The following is a 27,543-nucleotide window of genomic DNA, read 5'->3' as shown; positions in this document are numbered from 1 at the left end:
AGCTTCATCAGTTCCTATGTTATTCTATGTAACTGATTCACTAAAGTTCCCTCCATCTTCACCAGTTCCTATGTTATTCTATGTAACTGATTCACTAAAGCTCCCTCCAGCCTCTCCAGCTTCACCAGTTCCTATGTTATTCTATGTAACTGATTCACTAAAGCTCCCTCATATCTCCACCCTTGTTTGCAAGAGTATACACACACATATATATATATATATATATATATTTAGAAAGAAAAAAAATCAGAATTAAATTACTTTATATTTTTTATTGTATTTTCATTTAACACATCAAGCAAAGCATCAACTTCATAATAAAACTCCAAATGTTTTCTTCGTACCATAACAATTATTTATATAAAAAAACACTACACAATGCTGCACAAAGCTTCCTGCGTGCTCCTCAAACAGATATAGACACAAGGGTATTCCCACCCCTGCACTATAGGACTACAGAGAGCAAAAGATTAAGAAACTTGGATAAAGATTGTTCCATTGGCAACATCAGGGAAAAGCCAATGCTGCCTTTTAATGTAAGGTGCGGTTTCAGGCTTAGCAAAGCTATTGTTCCTGAGGTCAGCTCAGCTCCTAGTGGGAGGGGTTATTGTTTATATGGCAGCTGCTCTCCTACCTAGTTGGGCTGTTGTTCATTAAGCAGCAGTTAATGAGTAGGATTACTGCTTATAAGGCAGCCAAGCTTCTGATGAGCAGGATAATGTTCATTTTTATAAAGCAGCAATTCTCGTGATGAGTGGGGCTTATATTAATTAAGCAGCTGTGCTCTAGACAGTGAGTTTATTTATATAGCAGCAGTTTTCTTCATAAGTGGGGCAGTGTTTTGCCACTAATGTCCTTTATGAGTGAGGCTATTGTTTATAAGGCCACTGTTGTCTTGATGAGTAAGGCTATTGTTTATAAGGCCACTGTTGACTTGATGAGTGAGGCTATTGTTTATAAGGCCACTGTTGACTTGATGAGTGAGGCTATTGTTTATATGGCCACTGTTGACTTGATGAGTGAGGCTATTGTTTATAAGGCCTCTGTTGTCTTGATGAGTAAGGCTATTGTTTATAAGGCCACTGTTGACTTGATGAGTGAGGCTATTGTTTATAAGGCCACTGTTAACTTGATGAGTGAGGCTATTGTTTATAAGGCCTCTGTTGTCTTGATGAGTAAGGCTATTGTTTATATGGCCACTGTTGACTTGATGAGTAAGGCTATTGTTTATAAGGCCTCTGTTGTTTTGATGAGTAAGGCTATTGTTTATAAGGCCACTGTTGACTTGATGAGTGAGGCTATTGTTTATATGGCCACTGTTGACTTGATGAGTAAGGCTATTGTTTATAAGGCCACTGTTGACTTGATGAGTAAGGCTATTATTTATAAGGCCACTGTTGTCTTGATGAGTAAGGCTATTGTTTATAAGGCCACTGTTGTCTTGATGAGTAAGGCTATTGTTTATAAGGCCACTGTTGACTTGATGAGTAAGGCTATTGTTTATAAGGCCACTGTTGTGTTGATGAGTTTGGCTATTGTTTGTAAGGCCACTGTTGTCTTGATGAGTGAGGCTATGGTTTATAAGGCCACTGTTGTCTTGATGAGTGAGGCTATTGTTTATAAGGCCACTAGTTGTCATGATGAGTGAGGCTATGGTTTATAAGCCCACTGTTGTCTTGATGAGTGAGGCTATTGTTTATAAGGCCACTAGTTGTCATGATGAGTGAGGCTATTGTTTATAAGGCCACTGTTGTCTTGATGAGTGAGGCTATTATTTATAAGGCCACTGTTGTCTTGATGAGTGAGGCTAAGGTTTGAAAGGCCACTGTTGTCTTGATAAGTGAGGCTATGGTTTGTAAGGCCACTGTTGTCTTGATGAGTGAGGCTATGGTTTGTAAGGCCACTGTTGTCTTGATGAGTGAGGCTATGGTTTCTAAGGCCACTGTTGATTTGATGAGTGGGGCTATGATTTCTAAGGCCACTGTTGACTTGATGAGTAAGGCTATGGTTTCTAAGGCCACTGTTGTATTGATCAATGAGGCTATGGTTTGTAAGGCCACTGTTGTCTTGATGAGTGAGGCTATGGTTTGTAAGGCCACTGTTGTCTTGATGAGTGAGGCTATGGTTCCTAAGGCCACTGTTGACTTGATGAGTGAGGCTATAGTTTCTAAGACCACTTCTGTCATGATGAGTGAGGCTATGGTTTATAAGGCCACTGTTGTCTTGATGAGTGAGGCTATTGTTTATAAGGCCACTATTGTCTTGATGAGTGGGGCTATGGTTTATAAGGCTGTTGTTGTTTTGATGAGCAGGGCTAGAGAGTAGAAAAATATTTAAAAACAGCAAAAAAATATTATTCAATTCTGGTAATGTACAACTGATCACCTTAGCTTGGCAAGGCTACATTCAAGCTTTAATAAAATGAACAGTAGAAGATCTGAATATCTGAAATTGATTTGGGAGAATTTCTACTCAAATAACAGTTTATCTGAGAGAAGACTTAAGAGTCCCTAAAAGCCCCAAGTATTCTAAAAAAATATCAGAGCGTAAGGCACATTTTGGCTTGCATCAATCAGCAAGGGCACCCACTTTATGATTAACTGATCATGTACAAAGATGAACCCCAGCATGGAAGAAAAATGTCTTTAACTGGTATGTTTGTTCCATAAATGGAACAGTAGTTTTTTTGGCTTGAAGTACTGGATGAAAATTGTTTAGATAAATTATTTCAAAGGAAAATATGAATATATACCCTGAGCTGCTTCCTAATAAAATGTCTTGACATTAAAACTGATGTTAAGCACTATGGGAAACTAAGGCTTCCTGTAAAGCGAATATCTTAAGAATGGTGTAAACAGGTCCTCAGCTGATCTTGCATTTTTCCTTCTTGCTTAGTTTCCTCCGTCTCTGCTCTAGGCTTCTCTCTATTCGTTCATCCTCTTCTAGAGCCCTAGGACAAGAATGATTGGGGAGAGGATGTTAGGTGTGTGTTGGACAACATTGCCACAAATGTAAAATATACAGATGTTAAATTCAGGGTTAAAGGGGCAGTAATGTTAAAATTAGGTGTTCATAAGTCAGATGGAACATGCAATTTTTAAACACTTCCAAATTTGCTTAGTTCTCTTGATACCCTAGGTTGGCTCAAGAGTGTGCATGTGTTTTTAGTACTCTGGCTTAAGTATTTGCAACAATGTTTGTAGAAATGTTATACATTGTTGCTATATGGTGCTTAAAAATGTCCCTTTCAATCTTAAATATAAATTTTTTTACTTATTGCTCCTATTTTTATTATGGAGATGGAAGCAAGTTGAAATACAAATAGAAATTTTAGACTTGTATTGGTGTTTAAAGATTGCTGAAGTAAATGTAGGTAAATATATAGGAAGTCCTCACCTTATCTCCTTGATATGTAGGTCCCTCACAAGACCATCACGCTGGTCCACTAGGGAGACCAACTCATCCAGCAAGAGCTTCTCTCGTTTCTTCTGCGCTTCAGTCTTCAGACTCTCTAAAAAAATCACCATGTTAATGTCACGGTCTCTTCTCACAATCCCTTAACCCAAGGTCTCTTTCAGTCTATTTTATTGAAGTTTACATTACAGAATACACAGCAGTAAAACTTTCAGTCTATTTTATATTTGTGCAACCACAAACAACATTGTGTAGTAGATCACTTGCTCCGTATTCTCATTCTCATATTCATGAACACTCATCTGCTTCCATTCCGGTACCATTTAAGGTTAAACCGAATACTCTCACCTTTCTTACAGATATTTCTGCTTCTTAAAAAGATTTTTCAGTACCTTAAAGGGACACTGAACCCAATTTGTTTCTTTTGTGATTCAGATAGAGCAGCAATTTTAAGCAACTTTCTAATTTACTCCTATTATCAAATTGTCTTCATTCTCTTGGTATCTTTATTTGAAATGCAAGAATGAGAGTTTAGATGCCGGCCCATTTTTGGTGAACAAACTGGGTTGTTCTTGCTGATTGGTGGATAAATTCACCCACCAATAAACAAATGTTTTCCATGGTTCTGAACCAAAAACATAGCTTAAATGCCTTCTTTTTCAAATAAAGAAAGCAAGAGAACGAAGAAAAAATGATAATAGGAGTAAATTAGAAAGTTGATTAAAATTGCATGCTCTATCTGACTCACGAAAGAACAAATTTGGGTTCAGTGTCCCTTTAATGTACACATGTACATTTCAGTAAATTACACGACACTGGCACATTTATTAGCAAACTGATTCTAGTAAAAGTTGTGTTTGGTGATTGTTTAATTAGGCACAGACACATGAATACAGACATATTCCCCGTAAACGCTCATTAGGAGACTGTGTCATAGGCAGTGGCCATTATATCTGCCACTACTGTTACAATATCTGTCTGAGCATCGGCAGTCTCTGGATATGGATGCAAGCGGCATATGATCATATGCTCCATACATCATCTGCACATTAAAATATATTACTAAAACAGTGTTAGTTTTATTACGAGTAACATTTTGGCTAATACCAGCATATTGAAAAATGCTTTTGACTAAAATTGTAATGGAAAGATGGAAAAATCTCTTTAACTGCAGTGGTCACTAAGTATTGACCCTCAAGCGATTGGCCTTGTTATAACGTTAGCAGTCTCACTACTGTTGTCTTTAGAAAATGCTTTTACTGTAACTCCCATTGTCCTGTATCTCAGAATTCTTACCGTCCGTGCACAACAGAGCTCTCAAATCTCTGCTCAAGAGCTCAAACTGTCTTTCCAGGTCCTGCTCTTCTGCCCTGTAAAAAATATCCAATCATTACACGGTGCACAAGTTTAAAATGATAGCAATATGCAGGGATACAACACTTTCTATGTTTATACTTTTTGTTTATTTATAGTTTGTTACATAGCAATATAATAAATAAGCTTGAGAGTCCCCCGAGGGACTCCACTAATTCCCTTTGTCCAATCAGAGTGTGACCTCTGTGACCGGGTTTTTATAGGAGACACGTCTCCATATACTTTTATATTTATATAATACATTAAAAGAAACAAAAGACATGTGAGTGAATATGTATATCAGCTTGCAAAGGGAAAAATACAAATATAATCTGAAAACCAAAAAAATGCTGAAACAATCTCAAATTAAACAACCTTGTGGAAAGAAACAAAAATATATTGGTTCTATTAAAAGCAAAAAACAAACAAAAAAACTAAATGTCGACATTAATGATTTTTTAAATTATTTGAATATTAAATTTGAATTTGTATTTGCTACATTAAAAATTTGACTATTAAAACTGAATATTAACATTTGTTGTATTGAAATTTTCTGATGGTAGAATGAATTTTAATCTTCTGAACATAAAAATATAAAAATATTAGAGAACCTTTCTTTATATAACTTTTTAAAAAATCTCTTTGACAGCCTATATTTATATTTATATTTATATTTATATAATATGCCAAACAATAACAATTATTTTTCCAGGTTTTATATTAATATTGGGCCAGATTACAAGTGGAGCGCTAAATATCGCTTTCATGAAAGCGATATTTGCAATCCAATGTGTAATACTAGCGCACGTTATTGTGCGCTGGTATTACAAGTTAACACAAGAGCACGCTTACATAGGCTCCAATGGGAGCCTTGTTCTGATGCCATCAGAGACTGCATCTGAACCTAAGCACAGCCAATGGGGGTAAGCCGCGCAGCGATTGCAGCATTTGTAAATATATCTGTATATACACATAGTAACACATAAATATATATGTATATATACACATAGTAACACATAAATATATATGTATATACACATAGTAACACATAAATATATATGTATATACACATAGTAACACATAAATATATATGTATATACACATAGTAACACATAAATATATATGTATATACACATAGTAACACATAAATATATCTGTATATACACATACTAACACATAAATATATATGTATATACACATACTAACACATAAATATATATGTATATACACATAGTAACACATAAATATATATGTATATACACATACTGACACATAAATATATATGTATATACACATAGTAACACATAAATATATATGTATATACACATAGTAACACATAAATATATATGTATATACACATAATAACACATAAATATGTATGTATATACACATAGTAACACATAAATATATATGTATATATACATAATAACACATAAATATATATGTATATACACATAATAACACATAAATATATATGTATATACACATAATAACACATAAATATATATGTATATACACATAATAACACATAAATATATATGTATATACACATACTGACACATAAATATATATGTATATACACATACTAACACATAAATATATCTGTATATACACATACTAACACATAAATATATATGTATATACACATACTAACACATAAATATATATGTATATACACATAGTAACACATAAATATATATGTATATACACATAGTAACACATAAATATATATGTATATACACATAGTAACACATAAATATATATGTATATACACATAGTAACACATAAATATATCTGTATATACACATACTAACACATAAATATATATGTATATACACATAATAACACATAAATATATATGTATATACACATACTAACACATAAATATATATGTATATACACATAATAACACATAAATATATATGTATATACACATACTAACACATAAATATATATGTATATACACATAGTAACACATAAATATATATGTATATACACATAGTAACACATAAATATATATGTATATACACATAGTAACACATAAATATATATATATACACATAGTAACACATAAATATATATATGTATATACACATAGTAACACATAAATATATATGTATATACACATAATAACACATAAATATATATGTATATACACATAATAACACATAAATATATATGTATATACACATAGTAACACATAAATATATATGTATATACACATAGTAACACATAAATATATATGTATATACACATAATAACACATAAATATATATGTATATACACATAATAACACATAAATATATATGTATATACACATAGTATCACATAAATATATATGTATATACACATAGTATCACATAAATATATATGTATATACACATAGTAACACATAAATATATATGTATATACACACAGTAACACATAAATATATATGTATATACACACAGTAACACATAAATATATATGTATATACACACAGTAACACATAAATATATATGTATATACACATAGTAACACATAAATATATATGTATATACACATAATAACACATAAATATATATGTATATACACATAATAACACATAAATATATATGTATATACAAATAGTAACACATAAATATATATGTATATACACATAATAACACATAAATATATATATGTATATACACATAGTAACACATAAATATATATGAATATACACATAGTAACACATAAATATATATGTATATACACATAGTAACACATAAATATATATGTATATACACATAGTAACACATAAATATATATGTATATACACATACTAACACATAAATATATATGTATATACACACACTAACACATAAATATATATGTATATACACATAGTAACACATAAATATATATGTATATACACATAATAACACATAAATATATATGTATATACACATAATAACATAAATATATATGTATATACACATAGTAACACATAAATATATATGTATATACACATAATAACACATAAATATATATGTATATACACATAGTAACACATAAATATATATGTATATACACATAGTAACACATAAATATATATGTATATACACATAGTAACACATAAATATATATGTATATACACATAGTAACACATAAATATATATGTATATAAGCATAATAACACATAAATATATATGTATATACACACAGTAACACATAAATATATATGTATATAAGCATAATAACACATAAATATATATGTATATACACATAATAACACATAAATATATATGTATATACACATAGTAACACATAAATATATATGTATATACACATAGTAACACATAAATATAAATGTATATACACATAATAACACATAAATATATATGTATATACACATAGTAACACATAAATATATATGTATATACACATAATAACACATAAATATATATGTATATATACACATAGTAACACATAAATATATATATATACACATAATAACACATAAATATATATGTATATACACATACTAACACATAAATATATATGTATATACACATAATAACACATAAATATATATGTATATACACATAGTAACACATAAATATATATGTATATACACATAATAACACATAAATATATATGTATATACACATAGTAACACATAAATATACATGTATATACACATAGTAACACATAAATATATATGTATATACACATAGTAACACATAAATATATATGTATATACACATAATAACACATAAATATATATGTATATACACATAATAACACATAAATATATATGTATATACACATAGTAACACATAAATATATATGTATATACACATAGTAACACATAAATATATATGTATATACACATAGTAACACATAAATATATATGTATATACACATAGTAACACATAAATATATATGTATATACACACATAGTAACACATAAATATATATGTATATACACATAATAACACATAAATATATATGTATATACACATAGTAACACATAAATATATATGTATATACACATATTAACACATAAATATATATGTATATACACACAGTAACACATAAATATATATGTATATACACATAATAACACATAAATATATATGTATATACACATAATAACACATAAATATATATGTATATACACATAGTAACACATAAATATATATGTATATACACATAGTAACACATAAATATATATGTATATACACATACTAACACATAAATATATATGTATATACACACACTAACACATAAATATATATGTATATACACATAGTAACACATAAATATATATGTATATACACATAATAACACATAAATATATATGTATATACACATAATAACATAAATATATATGTATATACACATAGTAACACATAAATATATATGTATATACACATAATAACACATAAATATATATGTATATACACATAGTAACACATAAATATATATGTATATACACATAGTAACACATAAATATATATGTATATACACATAGTAACACATAAATATATATGTATATACACATAGTAACACATAAATATATATGTATATAAGCATAATAACACATAAATATATATGTATATACACACAGTAACACATAAATATATATGTATATAAGCATAATAACACATAAATATATATGTATATACACATAATAACACATAAATATATATGTATATACACATAGTAACACATAAATATATATGTATATACACATAGTAACACATAAATATAAATGTATATACACATAATAACACATAAATATATATGTATATACACATAGTAACACATAAATATATATGTATATACACATAATAACACATAAATATATATATATATACACATAGTAACACATAAATATATATATATACACATAATAACACATAAATATATATGTATATACACATACTAACACATAAATATATATGTATATACACATAATAACACATAAATATATATGTATATACACATAGTAACACATAAATATATATGTATATACACATAATAACACATAAATATATATGTATATACACATAGTAACACATAAATATACATGTATATACACATAGTAACACATAAATATATATGTATATACACATAGTAACACATAAATATATATGTATATACACATAATAACACATAAATATATATGTATATACACATAATAACACATAAATATATATGTATATACACATAGTAACACATAAATATATATGTATATACACATAGTAACACATAAATATATATGTATATACACATAGTAACACATAAATATATATGTATATACACATAGTAACACATAAATATATATGTATATACACACATAGTAACACATAAATATATATGTATATACACATAATAACACATAAATATATATGTATATACACATAGTAACACATAAATATATATGTATATACACATATTAACACATAAATATATATGTATATACACACAGTAACACATAAATATATATGTATATACACATAATAACACATAAATATATATGTATATACACATAATAACACATAAATATATATGTATATACACATAGTAACACATAAATATATATGTATATACACATAGTAACACATAAATATATACACATAATAACACATAAATATATATGTATATACACACAGTAACACATAAATATATATGTATATACACATAGTAACACATAAATATATATGTATATACACATAATAACACATAAATATATATGTATATACACATAATAACACATAAATATATATGTATATACACATAGTAACACATAAATATATATGTATATACACATAGTAACACATAAATATATATGTATATACACATACTAACACATAAATATATATGTATATACACATAGTAACACATAAATATATATGTATATACACATACTAACACATAAATATATATGTATATACACATACTAACACATAAATATATATGTATATACACATAATAACACATAAATATATATGTATATACACATAATAACACATAAATATATATGTATATACACATAGTAACACATAAATATATATGTATATACACATAGTAACACATAAATATATATGTATATACACATAGTAACACATAAATATATATGTATATACACATAATAACATAAATATATATGTATATACACATAATAACATAAATATATATGTATATACACATAGTAACACATAAATATATATGTATATACACATAATAACATAAATATATATGTATATACACATAGTAACACATAAATATATATGTATATACACATAATAACATAAATATATATGTATATACACATAGTAACACATAAATATATATGTATATACACATAGTAACACATAAATATATATGTATATACACATAGTAACACATAAATATATCTGTATATACACATAGTAACACATAAATATATCTGTATATACACATAGTAACACATAAATATATATGTATATACACATAATAACACATAAATATATATGTATATACACATAATAACACATAAATATATATGTATATACACATAGTATCACATAAATATATATGTATATACACATAGTATCACATAAATATATATGTATATACACATAGTAACACATAAATATATATGTATATACACATAGTAACACATAAATATATATGTATATACACATAGTAACACATAAATATATCTGTATATACACATAGTAACACATAAATATATATGTATATACACATAGTAACACATAAATATATATGTATATACACACAGTAACACATAAATATATATGTATATACACATAGTAACACATAAATATATATGTATATACACATAGTAACACATAAATATATATGTATATACACACAGTAACACATAAATATATATGTATATACACATAGTGACACATAAATATATATGTATATACACATAGTAACACATAAATATATATGTATATACACATAGTAACACATAAATATATATGTATATACACATAGTAACACATAAATATATATGTATATACACACAGTAACACATAAATATATATGTATATACACATACTAACACATAAATATATCTGTATATACACATACTAACACATAAATATATATGTATATACACATACTAACACATAAATATATCTGTATATACACATAGTAACACATAAATATATATGTATATACACATAGTAACACATAAATATATATGTATATACACATAGTAACACATAAATATATATGTATATACACATAGTAACACATAAATATATATGTATATACACATAGTAACACATAAATATATATGTATATAAGCATAATAACACATAAATATATATGTATATACACACAGTAACACATAAATATATATGTATATAAGCATAATAACACATAAATATATATGTATATACACATAATAACACATAAATATATATGTATATACACATAGTAACACATAAATATATATGTATATACACACAGTAACACATAAATATATATGTATATACACATAGTAACACATAAATATAAATGTATATACACATAATAACACATAAATATATATGTATATACACATAATAACAAATAAATATATATGTATATACACATAGTAACACATAAATATATATGTATATACACATAATAACACATAAATATATATGTATATATACACATAGTAACACATAAATATATATGTATATACACATAGTAACACATAAATATATATGTATATACACATAGTAACACATAAATATATATGTATATACACATAGTAACACATAAATATATATGTATATACACATAGTAACACATAAATATATATGTATATACACATAGTAACACATAAATATAAATGTATATACACATAATAACACATAAATATATATGTATATACACATAATAACAAATAAATATATATGTATATACACATAGTAACACATAAATATATATGTATATACACATAATAACACATAAATATATATGTATATATACACATAGTAACACATAAATATATATATATACACATAATAACACATAAATATATATGTATATACACATACTAACACATAAATATATATGTATATACACATAATAACACATAAATATATATGTATATACACATAGTAACACATAAATATATATGTATATACACATAATAACACATAAATATATATGTATATACACATAGTAACACATAAATATACATGTATATACACATAGTAACACATAAATATATATGTATATACACATAGTAACACATAAATATATATGTATATACACATAGTAACACATAAATATATATGTATATACACATAATAACACATAAATATATATGTATATACACATAGTAACACATAAAAATATATGTATATACACATACTAACACATAAATATATATGTATATACACATAGTAACACATAAATATATATGTATATACACATACTAACACATAAATATATATGTATATACACATAGTAACACATAAATATATATGTATATACACATACTAACACATAAATATATATGTATATACACATACTAACACATAAATATATATGTATATACACATAATAACACATAAATATATATGTATATACACATAGTAACACATAAATATATATGTATATACACATAATAACACATAAATATATATGTATATACACATAGTAACACATAAATATACATGTATATACACATAGTAACACATAAATATATATGTATATACACATAGTAACACATAAATATATATGTATATATGTAACGGTACCAACCGGATACCAAGGGTTAACACCAGGGAACAATGTCCTGCATAGGGAATCAGCAATTCACAACCCAGCCAGTTTTCAGGTTTTAAAACAGAATGACTTTTATTAAGGCTCATATGCCCAGTATTTATGCAGGTCTGACCCCCCCCAGAAGGGGGGTTGAAAGAATGTTGTACATTAGATGAAGGGAACACACCCTTGACATGATACAATAGATTTACCTTGCTTAAGCTGATAACAATTTAAACACAAGATACATTTGGCTTTTCTTATCACCTAAGCATTTGCTCTCTGAGGGTGATTAAACAATGGACTGTGTATTAATAACATTAATGACAGTGCACAATAGTTGAGGCTAAAGCTGAACACAGTTAACTCTTTCAGTGCTGACAGAAGGGTCTGTCACATCTACATAGCACAATATACAGCCTATAGACAAGCTTTCTTACGTTATAGTCCAGAAGTGGCTAGGTTTGCCACAATGCTCCCCCAGAACCAAGCCGGCATACACAGTCTGATCCCAACGGATCGGCTTGGGGATGTCCGGGGCAACTTTCGGCTCAAGTAAGCTACGGGGTGTTCTCCGCCATCTGCTCCAACTTGGCTCAGTACTGCCCCCACCCCAAACATGGAAGCGTCTCTTCCCAGAGGGACTGGGCTTGGGTAGTCACAGGGTTAACATCAGCGGGATCCATGGGAGCATAGGCAGAAACAAGGGGGGCCAAGTCATTTCCAAGGAGAACATCAGCAGGTAAGTCCTTCTTGACCCCCACATTCACAAGTCTAGCGCCCACTCCCCAATCCAAATGTACCCTGGCAACAGGTAGGCGGAACACAGTGCCCCCTGCTACCCTCACAGCCATAGTGTCTCCAGTGTGCTGTTTCTCAGACACCAAGTTCTCTTGAAGCAAGGTCATGGTAGCACCAGTATCCCGTAGACCACTGACCTCCTTCCCATTCACTTTAACCCGCTGCCGGTTATTCCGGTGGGCAGCTTGCACGGGGTCTGCTTCATGTAGGCTGCCCCAGCATTCTGGCGCCTCTACGTAGCGGGCCGCAGGCTGAGGATTATGTGGGATTCCGCCGGCGGGTCTTCTCCAGGACTGTGCTTGATTTGCTGCGTTTAGGGGACACTCTGGTCTTTTGTGCCCTAGTCGCTTACATCCAAAGCACCGAATAGGTTGTGAGTAGCCCCGCGAATTGAACCGGGCTCTCTGAGGGTAGTTCGTGGCCGGAGGCCGCGTAGTATAGCGGTGCGCCGGGGGCTGGTAACTGGCCGCTGCTGGGGTGACTGGGGGTCTGTACTCCACTCTAGCAGTGGGCAATCGGTATACCGCTCCCCCTGCTCCTCGTACTGCCACGGATCCGCCCGTGTGTACTGTATCCGGCACCAAATGGGGAGCTATCAGGGTTAAAGTAGCTCCCGAATCCCGAAGTCCCTGGACCTCCTTCCCCTCTACGGTCCCCAGCTGGCGGGGATGTTGCCAGTTATCGGCGGCCCGGACCGACATCACCTCATGCAGAATTCCCAGGGGTTCCTCGGCTTGGGTGCTCAACACCTCATGAGCGGCTGGCTCCGTTTGGTAATGGTGAGCAGCCGCCCTTGGGGCCTGGTTCTGTCTGACCTGGTTCCAAGCTTGTCTGCTCCGATTTTGGGTGCACTCACGTGCCATATGTCCCCACTGCTTGCAGGTGTGGCATTGTATATTCGCCCGTCCGTTGTTAGGCTGTAGTCCATGGTGCCTCCTGGCATCAAAATGCTGGTCTGCTAATCTGGCTGCTTCGGTTAAGGTGAGGGGTTTTCGATCTCTCACCCATTCTTGGGCTTCTGGGGACAAGCCGTTAAAGAATTGCTCCAACAGCATCAGTTGTCGCAATTCTTCCATGGTGGTAGCTTGGCTGGCCTGTATCCACCCTTGAGATGCTTGATCCAGCTTGTGGGCCCACTCTGCATGTGAATCTCTTTCTGGCTTGCGCAGGCCTCTAAACTTGCGCCGGTATGCCTCTGAGGTAATGGCATATCTTTCCAAGATCGCTCTCTTCACTTTAGCGTAATCCTTGCTGTCCTCCCTGGGTACAGCGCGATACGCTTCCGCTGCCCTACCGGCTAGCTTGCCTGCTAGCACCGGCACCCATACGGACTGCTCCAAATCATGTAACTCGCACAGTCTCTCAAAATCCTGTAAATACCCATCGATCTCATCCTTCTCCTCACAAAACATTTTAAATGCATGGTATGGGATTTTAGGTCTTACTGGGTTGCTGAGTGCGTCCAAAATGGATTCTGCTCGGGAGGATGCATTCCGCGGACTGTGTGCCATCACGTACTCCTGCACATCTGCCATTACCACGGATAGCATATCCCGTGGTACAGGTTGGGGTAAAAATTCCAGCCTGGTCCTCATTTCCCTCTGGTATAGGGTCTCCTCCATGGCTGCTGGAGGCGTAGCGCTGCGAGCTCTGTCTCCCTCCATCAGCTCAGCAATTAATATAGCCTTGGGTTTGCTGCTGCCTATCTTTCCCCTGGCTTCTAGCAGTTCCTTTAACGTTTGTCTCTTTAGCTTAGAATAATCCATCTCCATTCACTTCGGTCCCTGGTACTCCTTCCATCTTAGTCAGTATTGTAGTAATCCCCCTCTTCCTGAGGTTACTGGCTTGTGTAGTTGCTCTTCTGGGCGATAAGGTTCATTCCGTCGCTTGCCACCAATTGTAACGGTACCAACCGGATACCAAGGGTTAACACCAGGGAACAATGTCCTGCATAGGGAATCAGCAATTCACAACCCAGCCAGTTTTCAGGTTTTAAAACAGAATGACTTTTATTAAGGCTCATATGCCCAGTATTTATGCAGGTCTGACCCCCCCCAGAAGGGGGGTTGAAAGAATGTTGTACATTAGATGAAGGGAACACACCCTTGACATGATACAATAGATTTACCTTGCTTAAGCTGATAACAATTTAAACACAAGATACATTTGGCTTTTCTTATCACCTAAGCATTTGCTCTCTGAGGGTGATTAAACAATGGACTGTGTATTAATAACATTAATGACAGTGCACAATAGTTGAGGCTAAAGCTGAACACAGTTAACTCTTTCAGTGCTGACAGAAGGGTCTGTCACATCTACATAGCACAATATACAGCCTATAGACAAGCTTTCTTACGTTATAGTCCAGAAGTGGCTAGGTTTGCCACAATATACACATAGTAACACATAAATATATATGTATATACACATAGTAACACATAAATATATATGTATATACACATAGTAACACATAATTATATATGTATATACACATAGTAACACATAAATATATATGTATATACACATAGTAACACATAAATATATATGTATATACACATAGTAACACATAAATATACATGTATATACACATAGTAACACATAAATATATATGTATATACACATAGTAACACATAAATATATATGTATATACACATAGTAACACATAATTATATATGTATATACACATAGTAACACATAAATATATATGTATATACACATAGTAACACATAAATATATATGTATATACACATAGTAACACATAAATATATATATGTATATACACATAGTAACACATAAATATATATGTATATACACATACTAACACATAAATATATATATGTATATACACATAGTAACACATAAATATATATGTATATACACATAGTAACACATAAATATATATATGTATATACACATACTAACACATAAATATATATATGTATATACACATAGTAACACATAAATATATATGTATATACACATAGTAACACATAAATATATATGTATATACACATAGTAACACATAAATATATATGTATATACACATAGTAACACATAAATATATATATGTATATACACATACTAACACATAAATATATATGTATATACACATAATAACACATAAATATATATGTATATACACATAGTAACACATAAATATATATGTATATACACATAGTAACACATAAATATATATGTATATACACATAATAACACATAAATATATATGTATATACACATAGTAACACATAAATATATATGTATATACACACAGTAACACATAAATATATATGTATATACACATATTAACACATAAATATATATGTATATACACATAGTAACACATAAATATATATGTATATACACATAATAACACATAAATATATATGTATATACACATAATAACAAATAAATATATATGTATATACACATAATAACACATAAATATATATGTATATACACATAGTAACACATAAATATCTATGTATATACACATAGTAACACATAAATATCTATGTATATACACATAGTAACACATAAATATATATATATATACACATACTAACACATAAATATATATGTATATACACGTACTAACACATAAATATATATGTATATACACACAGTAACACATAAATATATATGTATATACACATAGTAACACATAAATATATATGTATATACACATAGTAACACATAAATATATATGTATATACACATAGTAACACATAAATATATATGTATATACACATAGTAACACATAAATATATATGTATATACACATAGTAACACATAAATATATATGTATATACACATAGTAACACATAAATATATATGTATATACACATAGTAACACATAAATATATATGTATATACACATACTAACACATAAATATATATGTATATACACATACTAACACATAAATATATATGTATATACACATAGTAACACATAAATATATATGTATATACACATAATAATACATAAATATATATGTATATACACATAATAACACATAAATATATATGTATATACACATAGTAACACATAAATATATATGTATATACACATAATAACACATAAATATATATGTATATACACATAATAACACATAAATATATATATGTATATACACATAATAACACATAAATATATATGTATATACACATAATAACACATAAATATATATGTATATACACATAATAACATAAATATATATGTATATACACATAGTAACACATAAATATATATGTATATACACATAATAATACATAAATATATAAATATATATGTATATACACATAATAACACATAAATATATATGTATATACACATACTAACACATAAATATATATGTATATACACATAGTAACACATGAATATATCTGTATATACACATAAACACATAAATATATATGTATATACACATAATAACACATAAATATATATGTATATACACATAGTAACACATAAATATATATGTATATACACACAGTAACACATAAATATATATGTATATACAAATAGTAACACATAAATATATATGTATATACACATACTAACACATAAATATATATGTATATACAAATAGTAACACATAAATATATATGTATATACACATAGTAACACATAAATATATATGTATATACACATAGTAACACATAACTATATATGTATATATACACATAGTAACACATAAATATATATGTATATATACACATAGTAACACATAAATATATATGTATATACACATAGTAACACATAAATATATCTGTATATACACATAGTAACACATAAATATATATGTATATACACTTAATAACACATAAATATATAGGTATATACACATAGTAACACATAAATATATAGGTATATACACATAGTAACACATAAATATATATGTATATACACATAGTAACACATAAATATATATGCAAATACACATAGTAACACATAAATATATATGTATATACACATAGTAACACATAAATATATAGGTATATACACATAGTAACACATAAATATATATGTATATACACATAGTAACACATAAATATATATGTATATAAGCATACTAACACATAAATATATATGTATATACACATAATAACACATAAATATATATGTATATACACATAATAACACATAAATATATATGTATATACACATAACACATAAATATATATGTATATACACATAATAACACATAAATATATATGTATATACACATAGTAACACATAAATATATATGTATATACACATAAGACATAAATATATATGTATATACACATAGTAACACATAAATATATATGTATATACACATAGTAACACATAAATATATAAGTATATACACACAGTAACACATAAATATATATGTATATAAGCATAATAACACATAAATATATATGTATATACACATAATAACACATAAATATATATGTATATACACATAGTAACACATAAATATATATGTATATACACATAGTAACACATAAATATATATGTATATAAGCATAATAACACATAAATATATATGTATATACACACAGTAACACATAAATATATATGTATATACACACAGTAACACATAAATATATATGTATATACACATAATAACACATAAATATATATGTATATACACACAGTAACACATAAATATATATGTATATACACATAATAACACATAAATATATATGTATATACACATAGTAACACATAAATATATATGTATATACACATAATAACACATAAATATATATGTATATACACATAATAACACATAAATATATATGTATATACACATAGTAACACATAAATATATATGTATATACACATAATAACACATAAATATATATGTATATACACACACTAACACATAAATATATATATGTATATACACATAGTAACACATAAATATATATGTATATACACACAGTAACACATAAATATATATGTATATACACATACTAACACATAAATATATATGTATATACACATAGTAACACATAAATATATATATGTATATACACATAATAACACATAAATATATATGTATATACACATAATAACACATAAATATATATGTATATACACATAGTAACAAATAAATATATATGTATATACACACATAGTAACACATAAATATATATATATATATACACATACTAACACATAAATATATATGTATATACACATAGTAACACATAAATATATATGTATATACACATAATAACATAAATATCATAGTTGCCAACATTTGAAAAAAATTTCCAGGGACACTTTGCAGCTATCAATTACTTGCATGAAATGTTTTACCACACCCCCTGCCCTAAAGTACCGCCCACTTTACCAAACCTACATAATTAGCATAATTTAGCTCCGCCTATTTGTTATGGGGCTGATATATATATATATATATATATATATATATATATATACAAAACACGGGGGTGGGGTCAGCACTCTCATGCCGGACCGGGTACACATCCTATGACCCTGCAACATGCACAGCCCTGGGTGCAAACCAGCACTCTCAGGAAGCTGCACTGTTACCAGAGCCACAGGCAGTTAACCCCAGTCAGGCCTGGGTGCAAGGCCCAAACAGGGAAAATTACAAAAAAATATTTTAATATAAACACACAGAAAAAGTCCAGCACTCACTCACAAGCTCTCAACTAAGATAAAAAGCAGCAATGGAAGAATTAGTTACCGCATCTGGCCAAATGGGAAAAGCCCAGGTACCTCGTCAAGGTTTCTTCCAATAAACCTGGGTCCCTAACCAGCCACACAATGCAGGCTCACAATCAAACAACTGTGAAAAAAAGCAACTGTGAAAAAATGGAGGGTGCACAGGCTTATGTAATTTCCCCAAACATATACAAAACACGGGGGTGGGGTCAGCACTCTCATGCCGGACCGGGTACACATCCTATGACCCTGCAACATGCACAGCCCTGGGTGCAAACCAGCACTCTCAGGAAGCTGCACTGTTACCAGAGCCACAGGCAGTTAACCCCAGTCAGGCCTGGGTGCAAGGCCCAAACAGGGAAAATTACAAAAAAATATTTTAATATAAACACACAGAAAAAGTTCTGTGTGTTTATATATATATATATATATATATATATATATAAATCTGCCACTGTTATATACAGTTTATTAGTCATTATCTAATATGTTGGTTCTGTAAGTACTGATATTTTGTAGTAAAGCTTCAGAAGCTTTACTGCAAAATATCTGTACTTACAGAACCAACAGATAATAACAAATAAACTGTATATAACAGTGGCAGATCATTTGCTAATATAAGCCAGGGTAATTAAAAAATTAAGAAGCTTTACTGAAAAATATCTGTACCAGCAGATATAACAAATAAACTGTATATAACAGTGGCAGATCATTTGCTGATATCAGGGGTATTAATTAAAAAATTTAGAAGCTTTACTTCATTTTTTTAATTACCCCTCAGATTTGGGAATTAATATCTACCTGCTGCTGGTTCTGTTACTAACACAGTTAGTTTACAATTTGTCATTTTTTATTAACCTTTTTTCTAGCATAACAGACTAAGTCTGACAAGTAGTCAAAAGTCACAGAATATTTGTTTTATTAATATTTTTAAATAATTCATTGGTGATTCACGGTGTATCAACAGTTGGCTAAAACTTTTTATTGCAGCCGGTTCATTTAGGGCTGAGTCTCACCTCGTCCAGATCGGCTGTCTCTATACTAAGTCAGGCAGATGATTTTTTTTAGGGTGTGCGACACAGACACTCTCAGCTCAGACTCAGCTCTGTCAGACAGTGTCCTCCTGCTGCCGCGTGTGTTGGAAGGCTCAGTAGTGCACTGCTCTAGTGAGCGGCAATGCGGGGTGGTCACGTGAGATGCCTGGTGACGTCACTGGTGTGCTCGTCGCAGTGCTGACAGCGCGATAATGAAAAATTCAAAGGAGATGGAGCTCAGAGTGGCAAACACACGGGATTGCGCTAGATAACTCAAAAGCGCTGCAGCTGCCTGCTACTCTTGCCGGGACAGTCCGGGACATTTAAATGCCCGGGACCCGGTCCCAAATTCCGGGACTGTCCCGGCAAAAACTGGACAGTTGGCAAGTATGCAATATATATGTATATACACATAGTAACACATAAATATATATGTATATACACATAGTAACACATAAATATATATGTATATACACATACTAACACATAAATATATATGTATATACACATACTAACACATAAATATATATGTATATACACATAGTAACACATAAATATATATGTATATACACATAGTAACACATAAATATATACATATATACACATAATAACACATAAATATATATGTATATACACATAGTAACACAAATATATATGTATATACACACAGTAACACATAAATATACATAAATATATATGTATATACACATAGTAACACATAAATATATATGTATATACACATAGTAACACATAAATATATATGTATATACACACAGTAACACATAAATATATAGGTATATACACATACTAACACATAAATATATCTGTATATACACATAGTAACACAAATATATATGTATATACACATAGTAACACATAAATATATATGTATATACACATAGTAACACATAAATATATCTGTATATACACATACTAACACATAAATATATCTGTATATACACATAGTAACACATAAATATATATGTATATACACATAGTAACACATAAATATATATATGTATATACACATAGTAACACATAAATATATATGTATATACACATAATAACACATAAATATATATGTATATACACATACTAACACATAAATATATATGGATATACACATACTAACACATAAATATATATGTATATACACATAGTGACACATAAATATATATGTATATACACATAGTAACACATAAATATATATGTATATACACATAGTAACACATAAATATATATGTATATACACATAGTAACACATAAATATATATGTATATACACATAGTAACACATAAATATATATGTATATACAATTAGTAACACATAAATATATATGTATATACACATAGTAACACATAAATATATATGTATATACACATAGTAACACATAAATATATATGTATATACACATAGTAACACATAAATATATATGTATATACACATACTAACACATAAATATATATGTATATACACATAGTAACACATAAATATATATGTATATACACATAGTAACACATAAATATATACATATATACACATAATAACACATAAATATATATGTATATACACATAGTAACACAAATATATATGTATATACACACAGTAACACATAAATATATATGTATATACACATAGTAACACATAAATATATATGTATATACACATAATAACACATAAATATATATGTATATACACATAGTGACACATAAATATATATGTATATACACATAACACATAAATATATATGTATATACACATAGTAACACATAAATATATATGTATATACACATAGTAACACATAAATATATATGTATATACACATAGTAACACATAAATATATACATATATACACATAATAACACATAAATATATATGTATATACACATAGTAACACAAATATATATGTATATACACACAGTAACACATAAATATACATAAATATATATGTATATACACATAGTAACACATAAATATATATGTATATACACATAGTAACACATAAATATATATGTATATACACATAGTAACACATAAATATATATGTATATACACACAGTAACACATAAATATATAGGTATATACACATACTAACACATAAATATATCTGTATATACACATAGTAACACAAATATATATGTATATACACATAGTAACACATAAATATATATGTATATACACATAGTAACACATAAATATATCTGTATATACACATACTAACACATAAATATATCTGTATATACACATAGTAACACATAAATATATATGTATATACACATAGTAACACATAAATATATATATGTATATACACATAGTAACACATAAATATATATGTATATACACATAATAACACATAAATATATATGTATATACACATACTAACACATAAATATATATGGATATACACATACTAACACATAAATATATATGTATATACACATAGTGACACATAAATATATATGTATATACACATAGTAACACATAAATATATATGTATATACACATAGTAACACATAAATATATATGTATATACACATAGTAACACATAAATATATATGTATATACACATAGTAACACATAAATATATATGTATATACAATTAGTAACACATAAATATATATGTATATACACATAGTAACACATAAATATATATGTATATACACATAGTAACACATAAATATATATGTATATACACATAGTAACACATAAATATATATGTATATACACATACTAACACATAAATATATATGTATATACACATAGTAACACATAAATATATATGTATATACACATAGTAACACATAAATATATACATATATACACATAATAACACATAAATATATATGTATATACACATAGTAACACAAATATATATGTATATACACACAGTAACACATAAATATATATGTATATACACATAGTAACACATAAATATATATGTATATACACATAATAACACATAAATATATATGTATATACACATAGTGACACATAAATATATATGTATATACACATAACACATAAATATATATGTATATACACATAGTAACACATAAATATATATGTATATACACATAGTAACACATAAATATATATGTATATACGCACATAGTAACAAATAAATATATATATGTATATACGCACATAGTAACAAATAAATATATATGTATATACACATAGTAACACATAAATATATATGTATATACACATAGTATCACATAAATATATATGTATATACACATATTAACACATAAATATATATGTATGTAGTCATATACATATATATTTACTAGGAACAGTTCCCATAGACCGCAATGTAAAGGCACTTTTCAGTGCCGTTTTTTTTCTTCCTAATCTGATCTGATCTCTGGTTAATTTTCTGAGCGCTAATTGCTACAGCGAGCTCACAGTAGCAATAACCTGCCACTTGTAATGGCTCGTTAATTATCATGTGCCCGCAAATGGGCAAGTTTGCCCATTTGCGGGCAAACAATAATTTTGCGCTCCACTTGTAATCTAGCCTATAATCTATTAAAAACATTGAATTTATGTAATTAACAAAACAAAGTATTTTCATTTTATTTAACCTTTGAAATATTACATTTACATTTTTAAATAAATATTAAATTTGAAATTTGAATGTTAAAGTTTGTTCTATGGAGATTTTCTGAAGAATAAATATCAAGGAGAACATATAATCTACAATTCTAATTTCAAAATTCAATTCCTAATTTATCCCTATTTGTAAATCTGCTGTTTAAATTCTAAGGCTGTGAAAATTTTTCTTTATTGTTTAACATTTTGATCTTTTTAAAAAGAAAATACACAAAAATACTCTGCTCTCATGAATATCAAACAATTGCAAACACAACACATGTTTATTAAAAAAATAAAATACAAAAATCTTTGTTAAATATGTGTGTGGCACAATTGTTGGCAACCCTATGAATTCATATGAGAAAAATATATTTGAAGTAAATTCCCATTGATATTTTTCAGTACCCAGGTGTATAAATATCAGGTAACACATTGGCCAAATTCCCTTAGTCATTCATCACAATGGGTAAGACCAGGGAATATAGCTGTGATGTGCGGCAAAAGTTTGTTGAGACAAAATGAGAAGTAGTTATAAAAAAGTATCAAAAGCATTGAAAATTCCAATTTCCCCCATCACGGCAATAATAAGGAAGTTCCAGTCAACTGGAAATGTTATGAATCAACCTGGAAGAGGACGTGTGTCTATATTGTCTCAACGCATTGTGAAGAGGATGATTCAAGTGGACAAAATATCTCCAAGGATCACAGCTGGAGAATTGCAGAAGTTAGTTGTGTCTTGGTGTCAGAAAGTCTCCAAACTACAATCTGACATCACCTACATCACCACAAGTTGTTTTTAAGATTTTCAAGAAAAAAGCCTCTACTCTCATCCAAAACCAAACTCAGACACCACTGGAACTTCAAATAGGATCAGGTTCTATGGTCATATGAAACCAAAATAGAGTCTTTTGGCAATAAACACCAGAGGTGGGTTTGGCACAAACAGAGAGGTAGCCATATGAAAAACATAATTTATGTAAGAACTTACCTGATAAATTCATTTCTTTCATATTAGCAAGAGTCCATGAGCTAGTGACATATGGGATATACATTCCTACCAGGAGGGGCAAAGTTTCCCAAACCTTAAAATGCCTATAAATACACCCCTCACCACACCCACAATTCAGTTTAACGAATAGCCAAGAAGTGGGGTGATAAGAAAAGAGCGAAAGCATCAAAAAAATAAGGAATTGGAATAATTGTGCTTTATACAAAAAAATCATAACCACCACAAAAAAGGGTGGGCCTCATGGACTCTTGCTAATATGAAAGAAATGAATTTATCAGGTAAGTTCTTACATAAATTATGTTTTCTTTCATGTAATTAGCAAGAGTCCATGAGCTAGTGACGTATGGGATAATGACTACCCAAGATGTGGAACTTCCACGCAAGAGTCACTAGAGAGGGAGGGATAAAATAAAGACAGCCAATTCCGCTGAAAAATGAATCCACTACCCAAATCAAAAAAGTTTAAATTTTTATAATGAAAAAAACTGAAATTATAAGCAGAAGAATCAAACTGAGACAGCTGCCTGAAGTACCATTCTACCAAAACTGCTTCTAAGAAGAGAAAACATCAAAATGGTAGAACATAGTAAAAATATGCAAAGAAGACCAAGTCATTGCTTTGCAAATCTGATCAACAGAAGCTTCATTCTTTAAAAAGCCCAGGAAGTAGAAACTTACCTAGTAGAATGAGCCATAATCCTCCGAGGCGGGAATCCACCCGACTCCAAATAAGCATGATGAATCAAAAGTTTAAGCAAGATGCCAAATAAATGGCAGAAGCTTTTGACCTTCCTAAAACTAGAAAAGATAAAAAATAGACTAGAAGTCTATCTGAAATCTGAATAGCTTCAACATAGAAAGTAAGAATCTCACCAAAGAAGTCTTAGGAAAACAAT

The 27,543-nt window shown here is 28.7% G+C and overlaps 1 protein-coding gene across 1 annotated transcript in view; it reads right to left on the bottom strand.

The window, feature by feature from the left end:
* Positions 1-257: 257 nt before the first annotated feature.
* The window catches only part of EHBP1L1 (EH domain binding protein 1 like 1), a 333,907-nt gene continuing 306,621 nt past the window's right edge, over positions 258-27,543 (bottom strand). Inside the window, exons 18-20 of the mRNA XM_053689234.1 lie at positions 4,711-4,784; positions 3,397-3,511; positions 258-2,950 (exon numbers count right to left, since the gene is read on the bottom strand). Of these exons, the coding sequence (XP_053545209.1) occupies positions 2,863-2,950; positions 3,397-3,511; positions 4,711-4,784 (277 nt within the window). The 3' untranslated portion in view covers positions 258-2,862. The remainder of the gene's footprint in view (positions 2,951-3,396; positions 3,512-4,710; positions 4,785-27,543) is intronic.

This window comes from Bombina bombina, chromosome 7, assembly GCF_027579735.1.
Source record: "Bombina bombina isolate aBomBom1 chromosome 7, aBomBom1.pri, whole genome shotgun sequence".
NCBI lineage: Eukaryota > Metazoa > Chordata > Amphibia > Anura > Bombinatoridae > Bombina > Bombina bombina.
Note: the sequence above shows the minus strand (reverse complement) of the source record. Positions and strands in the feature narration are given on the sequence as shown.